This window comes from Rhinopithecus bieti, unplaced genomic scaffold (assembly GCF_001698545.2).
Source record: "Rhinopithecus bieti isolate Rb0 unplaced genomic scaffold, ASM169854v2 scaffold_49762, whole genome shotgun sequence".
NCBI lineage: Eukaryota > Metazoa > Chordata > Mammalia > Primates > Cercopithecidae > Rhinopithecus > Rhinopithecus bieti.
This window is the reverse complement of record NW_016819845.1, coordinates 405,150-431,537: the sequence shown is the minus strand read 5'-3', so window position 1 is coordinate 431,537 and position 26,388 is coordinate 405,150. Positions and strand designations below refer to the sequence as shown.

The 26,388-nt window shown below is 49.3% G+C and overlaps 1 protein-coding gene across 2 annotated transcripts in view; it reads left to right on the top strand.

Annotated features, from left to right (window-relative positions):
- Positions 1-26,388, top strand: part of SH3PXD2B (SH3 and PX domains 2B) — a 118,270-nt gene that overhangs the window by 11,470 nt on the left and 80,412 nt on the right. For both annotated transcript variants that reach the window (XM_017859288.1, XM_017859287.1), the window contains exon 2: positions 20,208-20,288. In XM_017859288.1, coding sequence (XP_017714777.1) covers positions 20,208-20,288 — 81 coding nt within the window. The remainder of the gene's footprint in view (positions 1-20,207; positions 20,289-26,388) is intronic.

Sequence of the window (26,388 nt, the reverse complement as noted above, 5' to 3'; positions counted from 1 at the left end):
CATGGGTTGGACCTGGCTCTGCCATGTGTGATCTGGAGTCAGTGACTGAACCTCTCTGTGCTTCAGTTTCCTCTTCTACAAAATGAGGCTAACAAGAGCATCTACTGTGGATTATTCACATAGAGGGTTTAGAGCCCTTCCTGGCATGTAGAAGTGCTGAATAAATTACCTGTCCTTATTGTCTTTACCATCATCATCATCATTATCGTTTATCTGATTAGTGATGTGTGTTTTTAGTAAGCAGGTCCCAAATGATGTGACACAGGCCATCTGGAATGACCACATATTAAGAAACAGACTCTAATTAAGGAGGTACTCCTTAAAATTGATAGCTGTTTTCCCCCAAAGATTTACATATTTGGATATTCAGAGTATGGTAACTTAAACAATGTTCAAAGTAGCCTAAATGTTTATCGTTGGAGGCATGATTAAATAAATGATATATGTAGCCTTACAATGGACTATAAAAGTGGTGTGTCCAAAGGATGTTTGATGAAATGGGGAAATGCCCACCATCTCATGCAAATGGAAAAAACCAAATCATATATACAGTGTGATCTTAATTTGGAAAAATATTTCTATGCATAGGAAAAGGGTCTGAGAAGAAGTGTGCCCAAAGCATCATCTCTGATGGTGGAAACATGGACAGTTTTTAAGACCTCTGACTCTGCAATCAGCCCGTTTGATTCCTAGCTTGAATAAGTTACCCAACCTCCTTGGGCCTTACCTCTGCCACTGCAGAATGGAAACAATAGGACAGCGCAACCTCATAGGATTGCTAAGATAGAGCACATTAAGCACATTCTAGACTCTTAAATGTTGTTAGGGATTACAGTAAATTGTCTACATTTTATTTATTATCCAAGTTTTCTCTAGAGGGGAGAGGACAGTGTAGGATGGCATAAAAGTCCACACAGGGCTCAAACTGGGACAGGGGCAGGGATTAGTCTCTGGCAGATTAGGAGCCCAACAAGGGAGGGGTCCAGGAGTGACCAAGCGTACCACAGAATCTGGCCTTCAGGAACTACATGTGATTTCATGGAGGAATCCCTTCTCCTCCCCTATGACACCCCTAAAAGATGGCTGTCCCCAGGGTCTGAGAGCATACTCCCTTCACATTTCTATCTAGTTCTCTTCTCCCTCTCCTGACCCCAAGCTCAGTGGGAAGGGAGGATGAGCCTGGATTCAGTTCGTACATTGTCAAGAGAATATCCTAGACCAGTCTAGTTGGCCTGTTTCTGTGCGACCCTTCCGTTAGCTCACCAGGGTACCCAGCTTTAATGCTGAGGCCCCAGTGGACCAATCCCATCATGACACGTACACATTGAGTTCATCATTGTCTAGGGTGTGACCCCCCCATTTTGTGTTCTGGGCCTGGCCTAGAATAAATGCCCAGCCCAAGTGTGTTTCTTGAATAAAGCCCTTAACTGCTTGGGCCCTGACAGTCCCAAGGTCCCATGATTCTAAGGCAACGGCCACTGACGTCCTTGGTGCTGAGACAGAATCACACGAGATGACGCCCTGCTGGCCCCAGGCCGAGCAGTCAGTGTGTCATCGTGGTTAAGCTGCAGGCTTTGGAGGCAGCCAGGCCTGAGTACAAACCCTGGCTTTGTCACTTTCCAGTTATATGATTTGGGCCAGGTTACTTAACCTCTCAGAACCTCAGTATCTTCTTCATCTCTAAATGAGGGGGAAGGAGGGTCATCGCTGTGCCTGCTACTGAAATGAAGAGTACTAATTCTTAGTCTAGTTCAGTGGACACAGATGAGGTCCTCTAGCCCCTGGGATGCTGTTAGGTTGAACCATATGAAATTGTCAGTATTTCGCCCATAAAAATGGCAATTTCACTTGGTTCATCCTAATGTTTTAGGATTGATTTGGGCCTGTGGAGCTCACTCTGCTTACATGGAAGGGGGTCATAAGCCACCCCTGTAGCAGGGGTGTTACAGACACAATCCCATTTACACTTTACAGCAGCCCCCGAGAGACAGGTTCTTAGCACCCCCCTTTTACAGATGGGAAAACTGAGCCTCCTAACTAGCTTCTCTAGGATCCCCACTTAAGTAATGTAGTCGGGATTGAACCCAGGTCTGTCCAGCTCAGAGTCTGTCACTTCCACCATTGCTGACTTGAGACTTTGTTTCCTTTTGCATGTAGCATGGCCTTGCCTCGCAGCTAGGAGAGCCCTGGACATTCCCTAGGATGCCCTGGCCCGGGACCTGGTGGCTCCCTACTGAGATTCCCCATGATTCAGCCAGTCTGAGCCCCAGTTTCTAGCCCTAATTGGGAGCTTGGGTTTGAACTGTCTTGACTTCTGCAGTTTTCTGCTCCGACATTTTTGGCTTTGGTTGTGGGGCTGAAAGGTGAGAGGATGACATGTGTCAGTTCTCCTTCTGCACTTTGGGGATGTTCTCCCTGAACTCTCCTGCCTGCTTGTTAAGTGCAAGTCCCAGCACCCAGACTCTGGATCCAGGCATAGCATCCCCAGGTCCCGCCCTTGCCCACAGCCCCATCGACGCAGGGCCAACATGGCTGCTGGAGGCAGGAGGCCAGACCTGGGGGATGCGGGGTGGGGTGGCAGAAACCCAGGCAGGTGATTGTGTAGGAGGACTTGCAGGATTGCTGTTCTGCCATCTCGACCACGTGGTCCTTGAAGACAGCTTTGATGCTACTGCCTTGTGCATAGTGGGTGCTCTTGTTGGCGGCTCCATTCACTCTGGACAGTTCTGTCAACACGAGAGAGGCCCTCACTTGAAATATTTCACCCAGGTCTGTTTCCTTCATTGCCCAGGCTCCTCTGAGGCCTGGCAGCCTTGGAGATCTCAACGAGCCCTAAGTGCTTGCCCTGGAGACTTTCCTAGAAAGCCAGCCTTCAGGTTGGTTCCGGCTGAGCCTGGGCTCCAGCTGCCAGCACCTCTGCTTGCCATTGGAAAGTTCCCCACGCTGTCTCGCGCCAGATGTGTGCGAGTAGCAGTGCGTGAGCTGGCAGCCAGAGGCCTGGGCTGGAGCTGCACGCCTGGAGCAGGGAGTGTTTCCACCAGCCCAGTGTCTCAGTCGGCAAGAGTGGAGGTGCCTGGCCTGGCCAGCCCTGGAAATAGTTCCTGCTGCCCATGCCGCTGGATAAGATTCCATCAGTTAGGGGAGCCCAGAGGGCCGGCAGCTCTGTGTGTGTGTGTGTGTGTGTGTGTGTGTGTGTGTGTGTGTATGTGTGTGTGCATGCGCGCACATACCTGGTTTTTGCAGCTTGACATTCCCGACTTGTCCTCTTACCATATCTCACTTTGCAAGATTTGAGTTGGCCCAAGGAAGGTGGTTACTCGGTTGGAGCCTCCAGTGTCTAATCTCCGTAATGGGTTTTTAGTGATGGCCCTGGAAGCTGTCTGTGACCAGATGGTGTGCCAAGCACCTGGCATGCATTAGCGCCTTTAGCCCTCAGCCAACCCTATAAGGTAGGTACTGTTCTCTCCATTTTCCAGGTGTGAAGAAATGGAAGCTCGGAGCTGTGAGGTGACTTGCAAAGTCACAGCAGCGTGAGGCTATAGAGGCAAGATTCATGGTTGGGTATTCTAAAGCTGATGCCTGTGGGGTTTGGTTTTTTTCGGGTTTTTTTTTTTTTTTTTTTTCTGCTTTTTCTGTTTCTGTGCAGGCTGGAGTGCAGTGGCGTGATCTTGGCTCACTGCAACCTCCACCTCCCGGGTTCAAGTGATTCTCCCGCCTCAGCCTCCTGAGTAGCTGGGACTACAGGCGCGCACCACCACAGGCCGGCTAATTTTTGTATTTTTAGTAGAGACAGGGTTTCACCATATTGGTCAGGCTGGTCTCGAACTCCCGACCTCAGGTGATCCGCCCGCCTCGGCCTCCCAAAGTGCTGGATTACAGGCGTGAATCACCACGCCCGGGCATCTTTTTTACAGGCGTGAACTACCACGCCCAGCTGTCTTTTTTTTTTTTTAATGACATTAAAGAGTGATTGTTATTTTTTATTTTTTAGTTTACGTGGATGCTGTAAAATTCCCTTTTGTGGTTTAACGCAGTAAAATTTCTTTTTTTGGTGTAGCATCTTATGATGTGTAGGTTCCTATAACCTTCACTACAGAACAATTCCAACACCCCAAAGAATTCCCTCAGCTTTCCTGTCTCTGAAATGCAATGAGATGAGACATTCCCCTGGAGTTTCAATTGCTCCTGGGGATCCTGTTTTTCGCCATTACCTCTTCGGAGAAACCCTGGGGTGGAATGTGAACTTCTCTTTTTGGGTTGGGTCCCATGCCTGCGTTCCCTCTGTGACAAAGCCAGCTTTGTTTCTGGTACCCTTGGCAATAGAGCTGTTCATTCAGCTATTTCACGAGCATTGTTACTCTCTGGACATACAGAGCCTTGAGTGAGGTCACCTTGGTTTTTGACTGTGTGGCCCTGTTTCGGCTTTTTGTCTCTTTTACCAGACATTTCCTGAGAGCTCATTGTCACCAGGCACTGGGGGGACCATGGTGAATAGACAAACCCGGCCCTGCCCCTGAGGGCCCCCAGGATAGTGGGAGTACAGTAATACAAACAGACCAGCACCCCTAGAGGAACAGGCTCTGAGAGAAGGTGGCCCTAGCCCTGTGGGAACTCCGAGAATGGGAGCTAGACTGAGACTTGGGGTGTCCAGGAAGGCTTCCAAGGAGAGGTGACTTCTAGGCTGATGCTAGAGAAGTGAAGAGGAACTGAGCAGGGAAAGGAGAGGAAGTGTTCCCGCCAGAGGCAGTGGCAGACATTGAGCCCTGGAGGCAAGAGAAAGCCAGCCAGGCCGGAGCAGAGAGGGGCAGGCTGCAGAGGCCCCTAAGCACGTTGTGCCTGTGTGGTGTGTTCTCTTTCTCGCTGGAGGCCTTTCTAGCAGAGCCTGGTGCACAGTAGGTCTCTGTGTATATGCCGAATAAATGAATGAATGAATGAATGAGCTGAAGAGTTTGAGGCAGCGGGAGAGAGATCAGATTCCCACTTTGGAGGCTGCTCCTCTCCCCCTACTCCTACCCCCATTTCCCCATTTGGCACACCTCTGCACACAGGGATAGGCAGAGCCCTCAGCTCAACCAGCCACTGGAGCCTTCGCTGCGTGCTCTGTGGACACAGCACAGTAGGAACACAGCCCTGAAGCTAGAGCGTCTCATCTGACGCGAGACACCACAAGCACTTGTATTTGGGCCCTCATCCAAGCATTCACTTAATTGAAAAAATTGGGGGGAAAAAATATTGGCAGCCTGCCACCTCCAGTGTGTCACTTGCTGCAGAGTCTGAGCTTGGTGATTCCTGGCGCTGATGTGGAGATCGGAAAGTTCTGGCCTGGGGCCAGGAGACCCAAGGCCTTGGGATGCTGGGAGAAGAAAGTGAAGAGGCTTTGGAGGCTGGCAGGGCTGGGAATGGATCTCATGTCACCCACTTCCCAGCCTCTCGACCTTAGGCGCAGCATGGCTCTGTGCCTCAGTTTCCTCCTCTCCCCCTTCAGCACTTCTGGTGGTGATGCTGCTGTGGGGTGTTGGGAAATCAAACAAACTTTGGGTGCTGCAGTTCCAAAAAGAGGTTGGAGGTGCTGACTTGTATAGGCCAGATGTTGGGCACAAAGCTAGGGACAGTCAACAGATCAGAACCAAAGGGAACCCAGGGTCTCCACGAAGAATGACAGAGTCAGGTTTCCCGTTAGTCAAGCCCGTGGAGCTCCCTCCGACCGCCCTGCCCTCTCCTCTCTCTACATCTCTCCCTTGCCCTTGTTTCTTGCCCTCTCCCGGCACCTACGAGGACCATACTTATCCACCTTGGGCCTGTGTGACCAAGACAGCATGTTCCCAGAGCAAGGCATCTGCAACCCAGCCGGTCACTAACTCCCAAGCTCTTCCCAGGTTCTGCCACCTGGGAACCCAGCCAGTGTGGGAGCTTCATTCAAAAGCCCCTCTTACAGCTGCCTTCTGAAACTGGGGTCTGTGGATTCCTAGGAACCCTCAGACATAGTCCTGAACCCTTCTCTGTGGGAAATGAGTTCGCCTGGATCTTGAAGCCAGCACTGCTCCTCGAGCCCAGAGCTGCATGTGCTTTGGCATTTAAGCTTGCTCTGGCTGCAGAGCAGGATGGCTTTAGCAATCATCGCCTAATGGCCTGCTGCAGAAGCTGTGTGGCTTGTGAGCGGGTAGCCCTAGCTCCTCTGTGCACTGCATGAGAGACAGCATATTTGCTCCCTTCATCTCCGCAGGCTTCTACTGTTTCGTAGGTATGAGAAACAGCAGTCTGGAACAGAGGGCCCGCATTCTCAGCACCTCCCGATGATAGCCCTGGCTTCTGGTTCCAGCTTTGCTTCCTGCTGGCCTACGTGGCCTTGGGCAAGTCCCTTTCCCCTCTGGCCTCATATCCCTAACTATAGAACAAAGGATAGTCTAGAAGAGGGTTTTCAAATGCTTTAAAGGCCTGGAACCCTTTGTTGTCTGCCTGAAGCAGGCAGAATAGGGCTGTGGCCAGTGAAGGAGCCGAGGCCCTTTATAGAGGCAGTTCTGGTGGTGATTTGGCTGCAGGCTGCTGGGTTATACCTGCAGTGTATACAGAAGAGCCAAAAGTGGCACTGCGCTATGGAAACTAGGGTGGACGGCCCAAAAGCCCACCCACAGGGCCTCTCCAGGATCCTGGGGCTTCTTGGAGGCCAGTTTCACTGCTGGCCTGAGTCACTTCTAAGAGCCCTCCAGATTAAAGCTCTCTGGGTAAGTCTCTTACGCAAGAAGCCCAGAGGGGCACAAGGAACTTGCAAAGAAATTCAGACACTGTCATAGAAGCAGAAAGAGTCCACAGCTGAGAGTGTAACCCTAAGCAAGTCACTGCACCTCTCAGCCAGCACCTCCCTATCTTCATTGGTAAAATGGAGGGATTGATCTAGACCAGGGATGCTAAGTAGGTAGCATCAGCCCCTGCCCCTGGCAGACATTGCTAATGGACCACAGAGTTCTGTCTCGCGGATGCTCCTTTCTCACAGCCCCTGCAAGGAAACAGTCCCGGCCCCATTTGTGCCTTCTCTTGAGATGTTGTCTTCAGTCACCCAATTTGTTCCTGGCTATCCACCAGCCTTGTAGAGCCAGGAGAGGGCTCTGAATTCAGAAAGGTTATAGCTGTTGATCTATAAAAAAAAACAAAACTTGGCTGTGTGTGGTGGCTCGCACCTATAATTCCAGCACTTTGGGAGGCTGAGGCAGGTAGATTGCTTGAGGCAAGGAGTTCTAGACCACCCTGGTCAGCATACTGAGATCCCATCTCTACAAAAAAAATTTTTTATTAGCCAGGCATGGTGGTACATGCCTGTAATTCCACCTACTCGGGAGACTGAGGCTGGAGAATCGCTTGAGCCTGGGAATTCGAGGCTGCTGTGATTACACCACTGTACACCAACCTGGATGACAGAGGGAGCAACACCCTGTCTCAAACACACACCTCCAGATACAGTGAGAATGGCAAGGAATTCCACGAACACAGGACCATCCTCATTCTCAATCTTACCAGCACCATCATAATTTTTGACATACCCACAAGCTGCCTACAGTCTATATTCCTAATACGGTATTATTCTTCAAATTGACTCACATTTTTACTTAAATTACTTTTAAATGGAAATTTTAGCTGTCTACTATACCTGGGGAAAACCAGGAGTAGCACTTGCTAAAAATAGAAGGAAATGAAATTCAAAAGAAAGAGAAAAATCAATGTGTTAAGTTCTTCCTGGCTAGTGTCGCCTGTTCTGAGGTAGTCTGTTCCTTCTTTAAGAAAGGAGACCTGCTGGGTGCGGTGGCTCACGTCTGTCATCCCTGCACTTTTACCTTGTTTTCCAGTTCACGTGGTGAAAACTTAGGAGCTCATAGAGCTCCGGAGGCAGGGGAAGCAGGCGGCAGCTGTTTCACATCAGCTTACCCTGGAGACAGCGCATCGATGGAGTTCTGGGGCCTTTCCAAGAGCTACAGCCCTGTGCAGAGATCTGGGCCAGTGGGTCGGCAAGGATGAGAATGTCAGCTAACCCAGGGGTGCCAGGGGCTTGCAGAGTTATCTTGGCCTGTTGATAGCCTGGCCCTGTTGTTTTTCAAGAGCCTCTAAGCTTGATACTGGCTTAAATCTTTTTATATTTTATTGATATATAATATTTGTCCATTTTCATGGACATTTATGATATTTTGTTGCATGCACAGAGTGTGTAATGATCAAGTCAGGGCATTTGGGGTGTCCGTCCCCTCAAATATTTGTCATTTCTATGTGTTGAGAGCATTTCAAGTCCTCTCTTCTAGCTATTCTGAAATACACAATACGCTGTTGTTAACTGTAGTCAGTCTACTCTGCTATTGAATGTTAGCACTTTATTCATGGAAGAGCTGACCCCTTAGCTGTTACTGCTTGGAAATGGGGCCAAATTCCTGCATGCTTATTGGGGCCCTCTGGACACTGGGAGTCCCCATCCCCTTAGACTGGAGTTAGACCCCGCAAGGAGGTGAAGGGTTGGGCAACATTCAGTAAACATTTGCCCTCAAGTCCCATGAGCAGAGATTCCGACAACATGGATTCCTTTCTAGAGATCTTTCCATTTCTGGAGAGCTTAGCCTGCAAGGTAGGATGGACTTTATCTCTATTTTTCAGAGAACAGAGAGGCTGTAAGAGATCAAGGACTTAACCTCACTCCCATAGTAAGTTCCGGTTGGGGCCCATCTGCTGGCTCCACGGCTGGTGAGCCAGTGTCCTCCCACCCCCACCCCGGGCATCCCTGCGCCATCAGCTGGGCTGGCACCCGGCAGGGGCTCCTTGAGGGCCCTAGGACTGAGCCAGGTTAACGGAAAAGATGCTGGCCTGGGGTTCAAGACAAGAAAGTGCCCCCACAGACAGGTTTCTTTCAGTGCTCCTAGAAAGTGACATCTTTTTTTCTGATTATAAAAGAAAATAAAGTGTAAAAAATCTGGAAAGTACAAGCATCAAGAACAGAATTGTTAAAGTCCCCCATATTCATACCACCCCAAAGCGAACCACTGACATATATATGCATGGTCACATGTCATTTAACGACAGGGATAGTTCTGAGAAATGTGTTGCTAGGCAGTTTCATCATGTGAATATCATGGTGCGTACTTATACAAACCTAGATGGCATAGTCTTACTACACACCTATGTTCTGTGGTATAGCTTATGGCTCCTGGCCTACAAACCTGTACACTGTGTTACTGTGTAACACAATGTACACAATGGTATTTGTGTAGAATATACAAATACTTGCCATGTGTTACATAGAAAAGGTTTTATAGAAATACTGTGTTATAATCTTATGGAACCACTGTTGTATATGCGGTCCATCATTGGAAAATGTTAGGTGGTGCATAACTCTTGTGTGTGTGTGTGTATACAAACTCATAAACACACATTTAGATATGGTACAGTCAATTCCTCCCCGCCTCCTGCCCCTTTTTTTTTTTTTTTTTTGAGACAGAGTTTCGCTCTTGTTGACCAGGCTGGAGTGCAAAGCATGACCTCAGCTCGCTGCAATCTCCACCTCCCGGATTCAAGTGATTCTTCTCCCTCAGCCTCCCGAGTAGCTGGAATTACAGGCATGCACCACAATGCCTGGCTAATTTTTGTATTATTAGTAGAGATAGGGTTTCACCATGTTGGCCAGGCTGGTCTTGAACTCTTAACCTCAGGTGATCCGCCTGCCTCAGCCTCCCAAAATGCTGGGATTACAGGTGGACCGCGCCCAGCCAGTCAATCCTCATTATTCATAGATTTCGTGTTTGCGAATTTGCCTACTTGCTAAAATTTATTTGTAACTCAAAAGCAATACTCGAAGCACTTTTGTGGGCATTTTCGGACATGGGCATGTGCAGAGCGGTGAAAAATTTGAGTCACCCAACATGCACGTTCCCAGCTGAGGTTGAATGAGCAACACCCCCCCCTCGTTTCAGCTCCCATACTCTTTTTTTTTTTTTTTTTGAGACAGAGTCTCGCTCTGTTGCCCGGGCTGGAGTGCAGTGGCCGGATCTCAGCTCACTGCAAGCTCTGCCTCCTGGGTTCACGCCATTCTCCTGCCTCAGCCTCCCGAGTAGCTGGGACTACAGGCGCCCGTCACCTCGCCTGGCTAGTTTTTTGTATTTTTTAGTAGAGACGGGGTTTCACCGTGTTAGCCAGGGTGGTCTCGATCTTCCGACCTCGTGATCCACCCGTCTCGGCCTCCCAAAGTGCTGGGATTACAGGCTTGAGCCACCGTGCCCGGCCAGCAGCTCCCATACTCTTAACAAGAATCCGTGTCCTAGTCTGTGAGTGCTGCATTTGTACATTTTTGTGCTTTTTGTTGATTTTGCTGTTTAGTATGGCCCACAAATGCCGTGCTGACATGCTGTCTGGTGAGCCTAAATGCAAGATGGCTGTGATGTGCCTATGGAGAAGCTTCATTCAGGCACGAGTTGTAGTGCTGTTGACTGTGAGTTCAATGTTGATGAATTAACCATGCATATTAAATAAGGTTGGTTGGTTGGTTGGTTGGTTGAGACGGAGTCTCACTCTGTTGTCCAGGCTGGAGTGCAGTAGCACAATCCTCACTACAACCTCCGCCTCCCAGGTTCAAGCGATTCTCCTGCCCCAGCCTCTCCAGTAGCTGGGATTACAGGCGCCCACACGCCTGGGTGATTTTTGTATTTTTAGTAGAGATGGCGTTTCACCACGTTGGCCAGACTGGTCTCAAACCCCTGACCTCAGGTGATCCGCTCGCCTCGGCCTCCCAAAGTGCTAGGACTACAGGCATAACCTAGGATTACAAGCCACTGCGCCCAGCCTAAATAAGGTATCTGTAAACAGAAACACACATGCAACAAAGTTATGTATTGATCACTTGACAAAAACAAAACATAGACTCAAAAGACCCTAACCCTGTATTTCTCCTAAGGTATTTGCTAAATCAGTGTTCTCAGTCACTTTACAGAACGTAACTACCGCAAACAATGAGCATCAACGGTGTGTGTGTGCAATGGGTGTCTCTGTCCACACACATTTATATACAGTTGATATCATTACAGAATTTTTTTGAGATTGAGATTACATTGTTTTAGCTTGTTCTTTTTACCTAAGATAATGCCTGAACTTTTCCCCTGTAATTCATGGAATTGTTTTAGTTACACAAAGACCCTCATCATGCCAAAAGTGGAATTAGCTGAAAGGCCCAGCCCCTGTTGTGCGTCATAGAAGCCTCCGGTGGGCTGGCAGGCCTGGGAAGCAGGAACTGGAGTACTGCCCGAAGCCAAGTCAGGCTCTCCCCGTCGCTCTTCTCCTGACACCTCTCCTTCACTTATCCTCTCTGCAGACCTAGTGTTTGGAGCATGGCTCCGGGTTGCAGCTCTACTGGATGGAGCTTGCTTGCTCAGGGCTGATCCCAGATTTCTGAGAAAGAAAAAACCTGATTGGCCGGGCTTGGATCACGTGACTCCATGGGCCAATCAGCTGTGGCCATGGGGGTTAGGCAGAACAGGTGGTTACAGCCTGGGCGCGGTGGCTCAAGCCTGTAATCCCAGCACTTTGGGAGGCCGAGGCGGGTGGGTCACCTGAGACCAGAAGTTCGAGACCAGCCTTGGGAACATGGTGAAACCCTGTCTCTATTAAAAATACAAAAATTAGCCAGGAGTGGTGATGGGCACCTGTAATCCCAGTTACTTGGGAGGCTGAAGAACGAAAATCGCTTGAACCCGGGATGTGGAGGTTGCATTGAGCCGAGATTGCACCACTGCACTTCAGCCTGAGTGACAGAAGGAGACTCCATCTAAAAAAAAAAAAAAAAAAAAAAGAACAGGTGGTTACTTCTCAAGTGGGACGTTGGCCAGGGGTTTGGTTTTCTTTCCTGCCTTTTCAAAGTGGTCAAGTTTAAGAAAAGTGGCTTTTGGAGGCCCTGGGACAGGTTGGTCCTCAGAGGAAGAGGGTTATTCTGGCGCAGGCCACAAAACACCTAACACCATCCATGAGCCGTGTCACTGTTCCTCCCAATGTCAGCTCCTGGCAAGGTCAGGCTGACCTGGGAGAGTTCTCAACCCTAAGTGGAGGAGGAAAACCAGGGAAAATGAAGCCCGGGCGCCAGTCAGGCTCTTGAGTGTGTGGCAGTTGGCATTTGGGCCAGATAATGGCTTCCTTCCATTCAGACTGAGGCCCGGGGTGGGTGGGGGTGTCAGGGCCTTCCCCACAGGCACCCATGGGGAGGGACAGAGTCCTGACTCTCTGGCAGCTGAGAAACCTGTGCCCCGGGCTCAGGCACGGTGGGCCTGTGTTCCCAGGACTATGGGGGCCATTCCCCTGCACCCCTGTGGGACCCAGAGAACAGAAAGGACAGATGGAGAGGGCAGAGCCCAGGGAGATGGGTGTGGGATGGAGAGAGGTGGGACGGGCTGTGGAAAGTTCATTTGTAGGGAGAAGGAGCAGGGACAAGGGTTCCCTCACCTTTGTGACCCTCTGCTCATAATGATGCTGCTGCTGACAGTTTCTCTTTATGGAACATTTACCATATCCAGGCACTGAGCGAAAGAATCTACATGCATGTTCTCATTTCATCCTCACCCCAACTTTGCAGTTAGTAGTATTGCAGACCTCATTTTTTACAAATGAGGAAACTGAGTCATGGGGGTTAAGCCACTATCCCAAGAGCACAAAGCTAGTTGAGAAGGAAGCAGGATATAAATCCAGGCCATTGTAACCCTAGAACTCTACAACCTCACAGAACAGTAGGACGATCTGCTGGTCACTCTGACAGTTAGGAGGGTGAGCAGACATCTCCCTGCTGGCCCACGCTCCAGCTGCAGCCAAGCTGGGGCATGGCGTGGCAGGATTAGAGGTGACCTAGGTTAGAGTTCCTACTCTGCACGTCATAGCTGTGTGACTGTAGGCACTGTACTTCTGAGCCTCCGTCCCTTGCTAGGAAAACATGGGAAGTGTTAGCATGGCCTGCTGGCTCGGGGATTTGGAAGAGACCAAGTTCAGCCATCTACCCACCTCTGCAAAAGGATCCTGGCTCAGCACACCCCACCCCAATGCCTCCCACCCTCCCTTCACCACCAGTTCGGCTTCTCACTGACTTAGAGGAAGTGAGGAAACCCAGGACTTCTGTTCCTGGTGAAACTGGGTTTGCAATCAGGTTGGAGAGTCTGGACTTGGTTAGATTACACAGGCCCTGCTGCTGAGATTGTGTAAGAACAGATTTAAAGGGTGGATGATTCCAGCTCAAATCCTGTCTGGGAACAGAAGGAAACCTCCGTGACCCTCTAACCCCAGTTGTGGTTTCTGTGCTTTCTTGTTCCTTGAGCAGAGGGAAGGAGTCCCAGCTGCTCCCTAAAACATGTTGCTCCCAAGGGGCGTGGGTGTTTGCAGAGGGTGGTGAAGCAGCACAGGGGTCAGAGAGGAAAAGCAAGGGGGCAGGACCACCTCAGCAACATGGCCAGGGTCCCTTTCTACAGACCAAAGGCCTGCAGAGGAGAGGCGCTCCTCTCTGTGAGGGCTTGGCCTCCTAGCATCTTATTTTCTTCCCTATTTATTCACGAAGCATAGATTTTTCCACCCTGCCCAGTGCTGGGCATACAGCAGTCCGTTAACAAGACAGGCCAGGTCCTTGCTCACGTGAAACTTAGAACCCAGCAGGAAATCAGACACTTGAGCAATTTCAGTAAAGAGTTAATTGGCTTTGTGATGGGAAAGTGGGTGCCAAGGAGACCTATAGCAGGGGCACCCGACCTCATACCCGTGGGCAGGGAGCAGTCACAGAGGGCTTTCTGGAGGCAGTAGCATCTGAGCTGTGCCCTGCTAGTTGACTTGTAGAACATTCCCCATTCCAGATCTGTCTGCTTCCTTATGATGTCATTTATCTTGTTCCTCTGCCTCTTGTATTTCTTGTAAATTAGAACCTAGGTCAAGAGCTTGAGCTCAAGTTAAACATTGTTGGCAACAATACCAACAGCAGATTGTGTATACTTCATATTGCATCACCTCGAGGGCCACACAGTGACTGGATTGTCCCTCTATCCACGAGGCTAGGTTTGGTCGCCTGGTTACAGTTGTAGAGTTACACATTTTTCCCCTGGCTGGGAAAGTAATCATCAGGTTATACTTTGACACCACGTGGGCGTCCTGTTCAACAACCTTTCACCCGCTGGTTCAGCGCCCACTGAGGATCTTCCCAGAGTGGCTCTGGCGTTTTGCTTCCCCACCAGCAATGCATGAGGGTTCCAGTTGCTGTGCATTTTCATCAGCACTTGTTATTGTCACTATTTTTTCATCTTAGCCATTCTGATAGATGAGTAATGGCATCTCCTCCTGGTTTCACTTTGCCTCGCTAGTGGCAGTGACCACATTTCATGTGCTCCCTTGCCCTCCATAAGTCCTCTTGGATGAAGTGTCTCTTCAAGTCTTTTGTCCATCTTGTAATCTGGTTGGTTGTTGCCTTACAACCAAGAGTTCAAGAAATATATTCTGCATAGAAGTTGTTTCTCAGATGTGAGGCTCATGTTTTGAAGGCTGTGCCGTGGAGTAAGTTTTAGTGTCATTTCCAGGGCACATGACATGGAGTATGTAAATCTCTGTAGGAAATCTGCTTTAAAAAATTGTTTCTTTGGCCGGGTGCGGTGGCTCATGCCTGTAATCCCAGCACTTTGGGAGGCTGAGGTGGGTGGATCACGAGGTCAGGAGTTCAAGATAAGCCTGGCTAAGATGGTGAAACCCCGTCTCTACTGAAAATACAAAAAATTAGCCAGGCATGGTGGCAGGCAACTGGAATCCTAGCTACTCGGGAGGCTGAGGCAGAGAATTGCTCGAACCTGGGAGGTGGAGGTTGCGGTGAGCCAAGATCACCCCACTGCACTCCAGCCTGGGTGACAGAGCAATACTCCATCTAAAAAAACAAAACAAAACAAAAAAAACCTTTGTTTTATATTGTGGTAATAACATAAAACTTAACATTTCAGTCATTTCCTAGCATACAGTTCAGTGGCATTAAGTACACTCACACTGTTATGCAACCATCACCACCATCTATCACCAGAACTTTTTTCCTCTCCCTAGACTGAAACTCTGCACCCATTAAACAACAACTCCCAGCCAGGCCTGGTGGCTCACGGCTGTATCCTAGTACTTTGAGATACCGAGATGGGAAGATCACTTGAGCCAGGAGTTCGATACCAGCCTAGGCAATAAAGCGAGACCTTGTCTCTACAAAAAATAATAATAATAAAATTAACCAGGCATAATGGCACATGCTTGTAGTCCCAGCTACTTGCGAGGCTGAGGTGGGAGGATCTCTTGAGCCCAGGAATTTGAGGTTGCAGTGAGCTATGATCACACCACCATACTCCACCCTGGGTGACACAGCGAGACTTCATCTCAAAACAATGAAAATAACCACTCCCCATTCTACCCGTTCTGGCAGCCACTATTCTCCTTTCTGTCTATGAGTTTGACTACTGCAGGCACCTCCTATAATCATACAGTATTTGTTCTATTGTGACTGGCTTATTTCACAGAGCCTAATATCCTTAAGGTTCATTCATAGGGTAGCATGTGTCTGAATTTTCTTTCTTTGTAGAGCTGAATAATGTCCCATTTCATGTCTAAACCACATTTTATTTATGCACGCATCCACCAATGGACACTTGGGTGGTTTCCATCTTTGGGCTCTTGTGAATACTACTACGATGAGGAAGTCTTTAATTCCTTAGCACCAAGCCACTAAGTATTACCTGGGTTGGGGATATAAAAAAGTAAAGGTCTAGGGTGTTAGGATTGCACTGGTTGCAAGTAACAGACACCAAATCAAACTGGTGTGAAGAAGAAAAGGACTCTTTTGGCTTGCATCTGGGAAATGTCCCGGATTCAGGCTGGATCCAGGGGTTCAAATGTTGCCAAGGGGTCTGAGCCCTCCTCTCTCCCTCTGGCTCTGCTTTCTTCTGTGTGACAGGCACTTTCCATGGGAAATTCCTGGTGTAGGTTCTCCCAGCAGCCACTGAGCAGGCAAAATGGTCTCTTCCCTGAGAGTGCCATCAAAAGTCCTGGAATTTGGTCTCATTTGTCATGTGCCCATCCCTGAACCATCATTCATCAGCAGGGCTGTGGTTGGCCGGGCCTGGGAGGGAGACATGCCCACCCCCATCTTGAAGACCAGAGGAGGGATTCCCCATGGGAAATCGGCATTCTGTTACAAAAAGGAGGGGAAGGTACTAGACAAGCAGGGACATGGGATGACCACTGTGAGGGGAAGCTTAACTGTTGCAGTCTTTGTGCCTGCCGGGCGTTGGCCCCATCTCTGTTAGCTATTGTGGCTTAACCCTCAAGTCCTCGTTTTAGAGAGAAGGGTGGGTGGCCAGAGAGGTGAGTGCCTAGCGAGTTTCTCCAGCAGCAGAGCTGGCTCTGTGACCCAGGGTGCGTGCTCTCTCAGCAGCCCCCAAACCCAGGATGGGGACAAAGCCCTGCACTAGGACAGCTCTCATTAAAAAATTAGGTCTCTGCCTAAAAATGCAGACATCACGTTGTGTTCAGGGGTTGATTCCAATAAACCAATTAGGCTTGCTGCAGAATCCTTGTACCGTATGTTCAGAACTTTAAAAATTGTAAACAAGAGATCAAGGATGAAGTGTGTAAGCAGAATTTTTTTTTCCATTTATGGGAGTGTGCTTTTTGTTGGTTTTAAGAAAAAAATCCATTCTTTGACAATTTTTCTTTGTTTTTTAATCCCCGTTGGCAGTGTCCTTGACAGTCATTCAAACCTTGCTTAAGCATCCCCGGAGGTGGGGACCTTTGGTACGGTATTTTCCCTTTCTGGCCCTCAGTTTACCCATCTGGCAGGTGCGGCCCTTTAATGAGCTGCATTCTGTGGTCCCCTCCAGCTCTGACTTCCTGTCAGTAGTGCAAAAGGTGCCTTACTGGTGTCCCTGCCCCTCTTCAAGCCATTTCCACACAGCAGCTGGAGGGATACGTGTGGATATTTTTAAACAGTACCCTGGATCCTGTCGCACGCCTCCCCCACCCCTTCAAACTCTTCAATAGAATGAAATCCAGACACTTCTCTGTAGCCTGCAAGCCCCTCGTCATCAGCTGCTGCCTCCTCCCCTGCTCAACCCCTTCCTCCCGCAGTGCTGTCGGCTGTCATAGTCTCCTGTTCCTCACACACACAGGCAAGCATTTTCCTGCCGCCGCATGTTCGTTCCCACTTTTCTTTTTGCCTGCACACCCTTTCCTCAGCTCTCAACCAGCTCCTCACCCTTCAGATCTCAGTTCAAAGGTTGCCTCCGCAGATAGGCCTTCACTTCCAAGACCCCCACATCTAAGTAGCCGGCCCCCGCACCTACCACCCTCATGCAGACTTTGAGGTCTTCGCCAGCATGTTGGCAGGTTTGCTGGTTTATTGCCCGTCTCTCCACTTAACAAGGGCAGGGTCTGGGTCTGCCTTGCTCCCCATAGTATCTTAGCCCCTAGCAGAGGGCCTGGCATGCAGTCAGTGCTTAATAGATGTTGAAGAGTGAATAAGTGAATGAATGTAAACCATTCAAAATCTCCATGCTGGAGTCTTGGTGAAGCAGGGTGGAAAGCTGAGAAACACATTTGAAGTATTCTTTTTAAGTAAAACTCACCACGACTGTTCAGGGTTTTTTCACATCACAAAGTCGCCTTTCTGAGATGATGAGTGACCCTTACCTCCTAAAGGATGCCTTGGCCTCTTCCCTGGCTCCGTGAGTTACCTAGGAACAGGGAGCACAGACAGGGAAGAAGGGTGGGCTGGATGCCCAAATCCTTGGTGTCAAAGGAGCCTGTTTTTATGAGCAGGGATGGGGTAGGTACTGGGCAGTCTGAGAGCAAGGTGCCGAGATTTCATGAACATTTTCTCTCTTCCTGGCAAGGTGCTCAGAGCTTTTCCTCTTGTGCTCATCACAACTCTGTAGGCTTGATGACCCCATTTTAGCCGATAAGAAAGCTGAGGCTCCAGGAGTTAGGAAATTGTGTGAGTTCAGAGCTTCTTGACTCTAGAGCCCAAGCTCCCCCATCTCTGCCATGTTTTGAAATATAATCTGTACTGGGTTTGGCGAGGCCATGCCAGGTAAACTCCTTAGGTTGGCATTCAAGGTCACCTCCAATCTGTCCTGATTTATCTTAACATTTTTCATCTCTTCTCACCTGAAGAACCTTCTCCTGTAAGTCCATGATGTTCACACTGGTGTGAATAGCCCCTGAAGTTGTTCTCTCTTCTTCTGTTTGGAATGTGAATATTCTCCTAAGAACTCATTTGAAAAGAGACTCAGGCTAAAACCACTATGGAAACTGCTGCCAGGCACAGTGCGGCTTCATCGTGAGCTGGTCTTTGTTCCACCCTCATTCCCCTCTACCCGCCGCTGCTGCCTTCCTCTCCTGCTGTCTAAAATCCTACGTGACTGTCAGTTACACTGTGGTGGCTCCAGGCTTCAGAAATCTCTCTCCTGCCCCCTTCCAATATCAACCTGGACTGGATTACGTGGGTCAGAAACCGAACTTGAACTGGCTGCAAAAGTTATTCAAGAGAGTGGATGTGGCCCAAGACATAATTATTGGCCCAGGAAACTGGATAGTCCAGGAATAAATTTCGCTTCAGGCAGAGCTGGATGTAAGCTTAGACTGTGTCACCAGGATGGTGGCTCCTTTCTCAGGCAGGCTTCCCCGCACCCCCGGTGAGGATAGGTGGCCCCCAGCAGCTCCACATCCCGACAGCCTGGCAACCTCAGGAGAAGAGCTTGGCTTTCTCCAGAGTTGGAGCAGAAGTCCCAGAGTGGGGCAGGCGCAGTGGCTCAAGCATCCCAACACTTTGGGAGGCTGACGCAGGCAGATCACTTGAGGTCAAGAGTTCAAGACCAGCCTGAGCAACATGATGAAACCCCCGTCTCTACTAAAAATACAAAAATAAGCCGGGCACAGTGGTGCTCGCCTGTAATCCCAGCTACTTGGGAGGCTAAAGCACGAGAATCTCTTGAACCCAGGAGGCAGTGAGCCGAGATCGTGCCATTGCACTCCAGCATGGGCAACAGAGCTAGACTCTGTCTCAAAAAAAAAAAAAAGTCCCAGGGCAGACTCCTACTGGCTCTGATTGGCCCAGCTCAAGTCATATGTTCTCCCTTCAACCAATCACCATGAATGGAGAATGTACCCCTCCCACCTTCTGTATCCATGGGGGTGAGCTGAAGGTGGGGAAGGAGCATCCCAGGAGTCAGTCATATTCACTTATGTATGCGTTGTGTCTCCTGCTAACCCTCAGCTCGTGGAGGACAGGGACCCTGCCTGTAAAACCCCAGGGTCTCTAACAGCACTGAGTGCCTTGTGTTTCTATGACATTTCTCTCTTTCCAAACAGCTTTCACGTATGCATGTATTTTAATTGTCACAACTACCCTATAGCAACAGATAGTTTATACAATCCAGGAATGGGTCACAGATGTGCTGATCCCTTAGCCCTTAAGGGTCTACGTGGTGTGTCCAGGGCCACCAAAGGCCCCAGCCAGGTGCCTCTGACCTCTAATAGTCACCTCAGTTTGCCCAGATTTGTTATCAATGTATTGTTTTCTGTGTGTGCCGTGACATGTGACACAGGTTGGAAGCACAGCCCAGTGGTTTATAAACTGATCCTTCATCCTTAATTTCCTCAGCACCTCACATCTATCCTGGGAGGCAGAGGAAGCAGGTGCCGTTAGCCCCATTCGCAGGAGAAACTGGGACTCAGGGAAAAAATAACTTGGCCCAGGTCCTCGTTGGTGGAGACAGCATGATGGGCTGACCCATGGAAAATGTAAGATGGCCAAGAGCTGCACGTCTTCGTGACTTCTCCTGATGAAAGTCAAGGTTTTAGGAATGACTGGCAAGATAGCCAGCCTGTAGCTCACTGAATTGAGCGGGTAGCGAGGAATCCTGGCAGTGCTGAAAATAGCAGCTTCTCCTGAGCTGACGCGGTGCCAGTGCATCCCGGTACTTGATGTCATTCATCCTTTGCACAACTCTGTTGGGGGTTATTATACCCATTTTATTGAGGAGGGAGTTGAGGCTTACCGCAAGCAACTTGTCCATTGCCAGTCATTGGCAGAGCTAAGGCTGAAACCCACGTCTTTCTGACTCTGAGTCTTGTGCTCCCCTTGGGTCCCAGAGATTGGGAGGCCACGTCTGGTGTTATGTTAACACCCATCTCATCTGTTATTCCCGCAGGTCTACATCATCCGGGTCACGTGGTCCAGCGGCTCCACCGAGGCCATTTACCGGCGCTACAGCAAGTTCTTTGACCTCCAGGTAAGGATTTGAGGTCTCTGGTGAGCTGCAGGGTGGGAAGGAGTTTAATTGGACTTACATTCTACTACGACTTTAGAGTCTAGAATTTTTTTTTAATTTCCCAGACTTAAAAATGACATCCATGACTGGGCGTGATGGCTCGTGCCTATAATCCCAGCACTTTGGGAGGCCGAGGTGGGTGGATCACTTGAGGTTAGGAGTTTGAGACCAGCCCGGCCAACATGGTGAAACCCCGTCTCTATTAAAAATACAAACGTTAGCCAGGTGTGGTGATGGGCGCCTGTAATCCCAGCTACTCAGGAGGCTGAGGCAGGAGAATTGCTTGAACCCGGGAGGCAGAGGTTGCGGTGAGCCGAGATTGTGCCATTGTACTCCAGCCTGGGCAACAAGAGCAAAACTGCATCTAAAAAACAAAAGAAAACCTGACATCCATTACTTTCGAGACACAAATAATGTGCTTTGTTGCTTTATGTTTTGATATTTCATATTTCCCCTTAAGAGAAAGGGTACCTGTTGGCTGCTCTAGAATGGAGGGTCATCTGCAAATCATTTCAAATAGCTTTGGCGGGCAGTGTTTGAACTTAAGTTTTAAACGATAATCGTGTTTGCTGGTGAGCTGGGTTTGTTGAGTGTGTCTAGACTTTTGGGGCCATTCAGCTCCGAAGACAGACCTGCATCTCCTGCCTCACCTTGGCCTCTCCCCGCAGGCCTTTGCCCTCCCCACACACCTTTGCCCTCCTCACACACTCCTGTGCCTTCCTGGTTCACTCATGGCTCTGGTAACCCCTTCTGCCCTTCAGGACTCTCACTGCCTGGGAAGTCTTGCCTGACTTTGTTCCCTGGCCAGTGAGGGCCACCCATTCTGTGCCCCTACAGCTCTGTGCATCTCTCTGTATTGAAGCTGTCTGCTTGTCTGTGTCCCCACCTAGGCTGTGACTACCGTGGGCCAGAACCACATCTTTCTCTTCTTCTCTGTCCTTAATAATTTATTCAAGGCCTAACACACAGTATGTGTCCAGTCAGTGTTTGGTGAATGAATGAATGAATGAATGAATGACGAACACCATGTATATCCCCAGTCTTACAGGGAGCCAGACAGAATGTGAACAGCTCGGTATAAGCCCATCCCCACTAGGGTTAAACAAGTCTAACCAATGGGTCAGTGGTTTCTTCTTGCTGTCACTAATGGTGAGTAACAGAGCAAGTGTGAGAGGGAGTCATGGTTCCTCCTCGGAGGATGTAGCGGAGTTCTTTAGAAAACCTTCAGGAGATGTTGGGCACTTGCCCGGCTTTCTGAACATTTATCTTCTCCCAGCCTCCTGGTAAGGGGCCTTGTCACCTCTCAGGCCAACATGAGTCTCCATCCTGACATGACAGTCTTCTTTTCAGTCAGAACGCTTCCGTTGCAAGTGACAGAAACCCAACTCAAGCTGGCTGAAGTAAACAGGAGGTTTTTTGGTGGGTGTAACTGAACGTCCTAGGGGCATATATCTCCCAGGTTTCAAGCACATCTTAATCCAGGAGTTTTTTGGTGTCACCTGGTCTGGCTTCTTCCTCTCATTCCAATTCCTATTTCCATGGTGTTGGCTTTATCCTCGGATCCCACACGATTGCACATTGATACAACAGCTCTGGGCTCACACCCAGCAGGAAAGGGTAAAAGTCACTTGTCAGAAATCCCAGCAAACATATTATTGTGTGTCATAGGCTCAACTTGATGCCAATCAATATGAGTGAGAAATGTGCCAGTCAATGGGCTTGCTGGGGTCCCTGCTCCACCCCAGAAGTCAATAAGGGCGGAGACTGACACCTGGAGAGAGGTAGTTTCACAGACTGCCTCGATCAGCAGTAAAGTCAGCGGTAAAGTCGACATTTCCTGGCGGTCAGAAGACCGCCTCTGTCCTTTGTACATCATGCTGTCTTTTTTCACACAGATTCTCTCAGAAGGTTGGCATCCTTCATTATTCTGACCTAATTTGCTCCTGACAATGTCGAATAGAGAATTTTCAGAGCTTGTGTTTCATTATTTTGCAGGGGGAGGGGAAATAATGTGTTCCTAAGTGGTTTCCCAAAACGCCTACATAACGAACTGCCAAGAGACATTGCATAATGTAAAACAAGTGAGACACCAGTTACCTATTTAAAATGTAATGAATTCATTAGTGATGTTTTATGTTCAGTATGCAATAATATCAAACAGAATCATAAACAAATTATATTATTGCTTCTGCCCTGCAGCAAACAGAATGTAAAGAAACAAAGCAGCTATATGTTAAAACATGCTAAGATACCATCTAAAGTGAACTTGACAGGAGCGAGCACTGGGGCAGGGGAAGAAAGATCTAAACCCTGGGGGAGAGGAAGGGAGGATCACAGTGCTGGTGCCCCGCATCTTTCGATGCCATGGGCAGGAGGCACAGTCCTGGCTGAGAATGAATGAGATACAAATGGAGGACCCTCTACATTCTTTACCCGAATCTGTGGTGATTTATGCAGATTCACTGTAGTAGGTCTTCAAAGAGTGAGTGTTAGGTAAACATGTTTGCACGTTGCTAGACTGACTTTTCGTGCAGTGAGGGTCTAGATAGGGAGGGCTACCTGTATATTGCTTTCAGAGGCCTCTTGCCTGCCTCACACCTCCAAGGAGCAGAAGAGGAGGTAGGGAACAATAACACATGATTGTTATCCTAGGAATTATTTACATCCACCGAGCAAAGCCCACTCAGCTAGCTTAGGCACAAAGAGAGGGATGGGGTTGGATATATGGGAAGAGGCAGGTGTGTTCCTTGAAACCTAGAGCAGAAAATGCAACCAGCCTCACAGGAGCCAGGAACCCAGGCCATCTGTCCTTGTGGCCTCAGGATCTCCCATGGAGCCTGTTCTGGACCACTTCCTCCAGCTACCCACTGGCCCACATCCCGTAAGAGCATCCCCCAGTGAGCACCTTCCACCCGGAGTTGCAGTGTTCTTCCCTGTTGTCAAAGCACTAGTTTCTGGATGCTGATTCCAGTCTCCAGAAGGGAGAATCTGGTTTTCCTAAGGACCCTGGATCATAGTTTACCACTAAGCCTTTCAGCTGTTGCCGGGGAGGTGGGGACGTAGAGTCATCTGGAAGAGATCTGATGAGAAGCGGAGTGGCAAGGGGGCCCTGGAAGTGCTTATGCAAATGTTGTTCATTGCTGACATGTCGAGGCACGCGGCCAGGCCCTGTGCAAGGTGGACTGGGTTCTCTGAGTTCCCTATTCCAGCGTAGCCTATGGCTTAAGACCTTGGCTTTCAGTCAGGCAGACCTGGGTGCAAATCTCAGCTCTGCCTGTTCAGAGCTTAGCTTGGGGTCACCACTATATGTTTCTGAGCCTCAGTCTCCTCATCTGCATAGTAGGAACGAAAGTGCCTTCCTGGTGCATTTATTATGCCAGGTAAGCAGGACACACCTGGCTCAGTAAGTGCGTTAGCTGGCAGCTGTCCCTCTGCACAGGTGTGACTTGCCCAAGCTGTTATCCTTTGGGAATGCTTGAGCCAGGGTTTGATCACAGGTCTTCCTGGCCCAAAGCCAATGGTCCTTCCACTCTCCTGTTTCAACTCAACTTTCTTATTTCTACCAGAACTTAAAAGTCAGGTTTTCCTCCATGCTCAGCATAATCGGTAATAACTAGGGGGTTGTCGCATCAGTATTCCCTCCTGTAACAAAGTTGTCTAAGGCAGGACTTCATCCAGGCTCAGAGTCCCAGATGGGTGGCTGGAGTGGGAAAGTTATGGAATTCCAGAGGGTCCTGCTCATCCTGGAAGCATCGTGGAACCGGCCTCCTCCTCCCCCACACACACCCCAGCAGGGAAAGCTGAAAGAGGTTAGGGCAGGATCTCACCAGCCCTTGCGGGCCTGCAACACCCTGGAGTTAGATGATTTCATGATTCCACCCTCCCCTCCCTCCTGTCTGGCAAGCAGCCTTGGTTTTTTCACAAGTAACTTGGCCCAAACAGTGTGGGGAGAGTCGAGCCTTGGTGGAGGAGCAGCAAGGCCAGTGTGGCGTAATGGAAAAAGCAGAGAACTCAGTCAGGAGACCTGGGGCCCAGCCACGCTCCAGCTGTGTGGCCTTGGGCACACCCCTTAACCCCTCTGTGCCTGAGAGCCCTCATTGGTGACATGGGGTGAAAACAATAGGAACAGCTGGCATTTCTGGACCACTGAATGTGGGCCCTATCCTGCTAAACATCTAGATATAGTGACTCATTCAGTCCTCCAGACAAGCTTATCCAATTGCGCAAATGAAGAAACTCAGGCTCAGAGAGGTTAAGTTGTTTGCCCAAAGTCACACAGCTAGTGAGCCTCAGAGCTCAGATTGGAAGCCGGGCAGGCGACGCCAGTATCCACACTTTTAGCCGCTCTGCTTTCTGGGGCTCCTGTCTGTAATGGCTGCTTCACAAGGTTCTCGTGAGTTAAAACTTATCATCTGTGTCCAAAAGAGGCGAATTCATGGACAGAAAGCAGGTTCGTGGCTGCCAGAGGCTAGGAGAAAACGGGGAGATACTGCTAATGGCTACTGGGTCCACCTTTTAGCAGTGATGAAGATGTTCTAGAATGATTTAGTAGTCATGGAGGCATAACCTTATGAATATATTGAAAGCTACTGCATTGTACACTTTACAAGGGTGACTTCTATGGTATGTGAAGTATATCTCAGTGTAAAAGGGATAGTGAGTGCCAGAGCAGTTTCTAAGTTTTCAAGCACCAAGCAAATGTCTGTCAGCTGTTAGGATTATTGATGGGCATGGGTGCTGCTAGGAATTGGCATAAAGATTAGAGGAGGAGCTGATGCCAGTTAATAGAGTGGTGAAGATCCTGGGCTTTGGGGTTAGACAGGGCTGGGCATTGATCCAAATTCTGCCACTCGCTGGCCATGAGATCTTGTTTTCATCAGAACTCTTTTAGGTACAAATGACAGAAGCCCCGTGGATTATTCAAACAGAGCATTGATTAGCTGAATGTAACTGAGAAGTCTAAGGAAATTGGCTTCAGGTGTGGCTGGATCTAGGCGCCACACTGTCAATGAGGACTTGGCTTTCTTCACTTCTTGGCTTTGTGTCCAGGCCAGGTGGTGTCCAGCTGGTGGCAGCCACAGCTCCAGGCTGCATCCCACAGATCAGCACAGTGACTTCAGGGAAAGAGAACACGCCAACAGTTAAAGCAAAAGTCTCATTGGCTCATCTTGGGTCACATGACTAGACCAGGACCAGCCTGGAGACTGAAAGTAGAATCAGTGTCCTGCCAATGCATGGAGACTAACAGAGCGGTGGTAGATTCCCTGGAGGACATCATGGAAATAGCCTGTCGGTGATAGAAAACAACATGCCCCCTCCAACGGGGGCAGGACATTCAGGCAGAGAAAACAGTCTGCAGAGAGGCCACTCAGGAGTTGGAGCATGACCCAGGTTCCCTTGTGGGAAAAGAGACTCGCAGTCACCGAGTGTGATGGCTCACACCTATAATCCCACCACTTTGGGAGGCCGAGGCAGACAGAGCACTTAAGCCCAGAAATTCAAGACCAGCTTGGCCAACAAAACAAGATCCCATCTCTACAAAAAATTTAGAAATTAGCCAGGTGTGATGGTGCATACCTGTAGCCCAAGCTACTCGGGAGGCTGAGGTGGGAGGATCCCTTGAGCCTAGCAGGTCGAGGCTGCAGTGAGCTGAGATTGTGCCACTGCACTGTAGCCTAGGCAACAGAGCGAGACCCTGTCTCAAAAAAAAAAAAAAAAAGAGAAAGACTCACAGTCTCTGTGAAAATGTCCTTTTAAAAAAAAAAAAAAGTAGAGGCTGGGCACAGTGGCTCACGCCTGTAATCCCAGCACTTTGGAAGGCCGAGGCTGATGGATCATAAGGTCAGGAGTTCGATACCAGCCTGGCCAACATGGTGAAATCCCGTCTCTACTAAAAATACAAAAATTAGCTAGGTGTGGTGGTGAGCGCCTGTAATCCCAGCTACTCAGGAGGCTGAGGCAGGAGAATCGTTTGAACCCGGGAGGTAGAGGTTACAGTGAGCGGAGATCATGCCATTGCACTCTAGCCTAGGCAACAAGAGTGAAACTCCGTCTCAAAAAA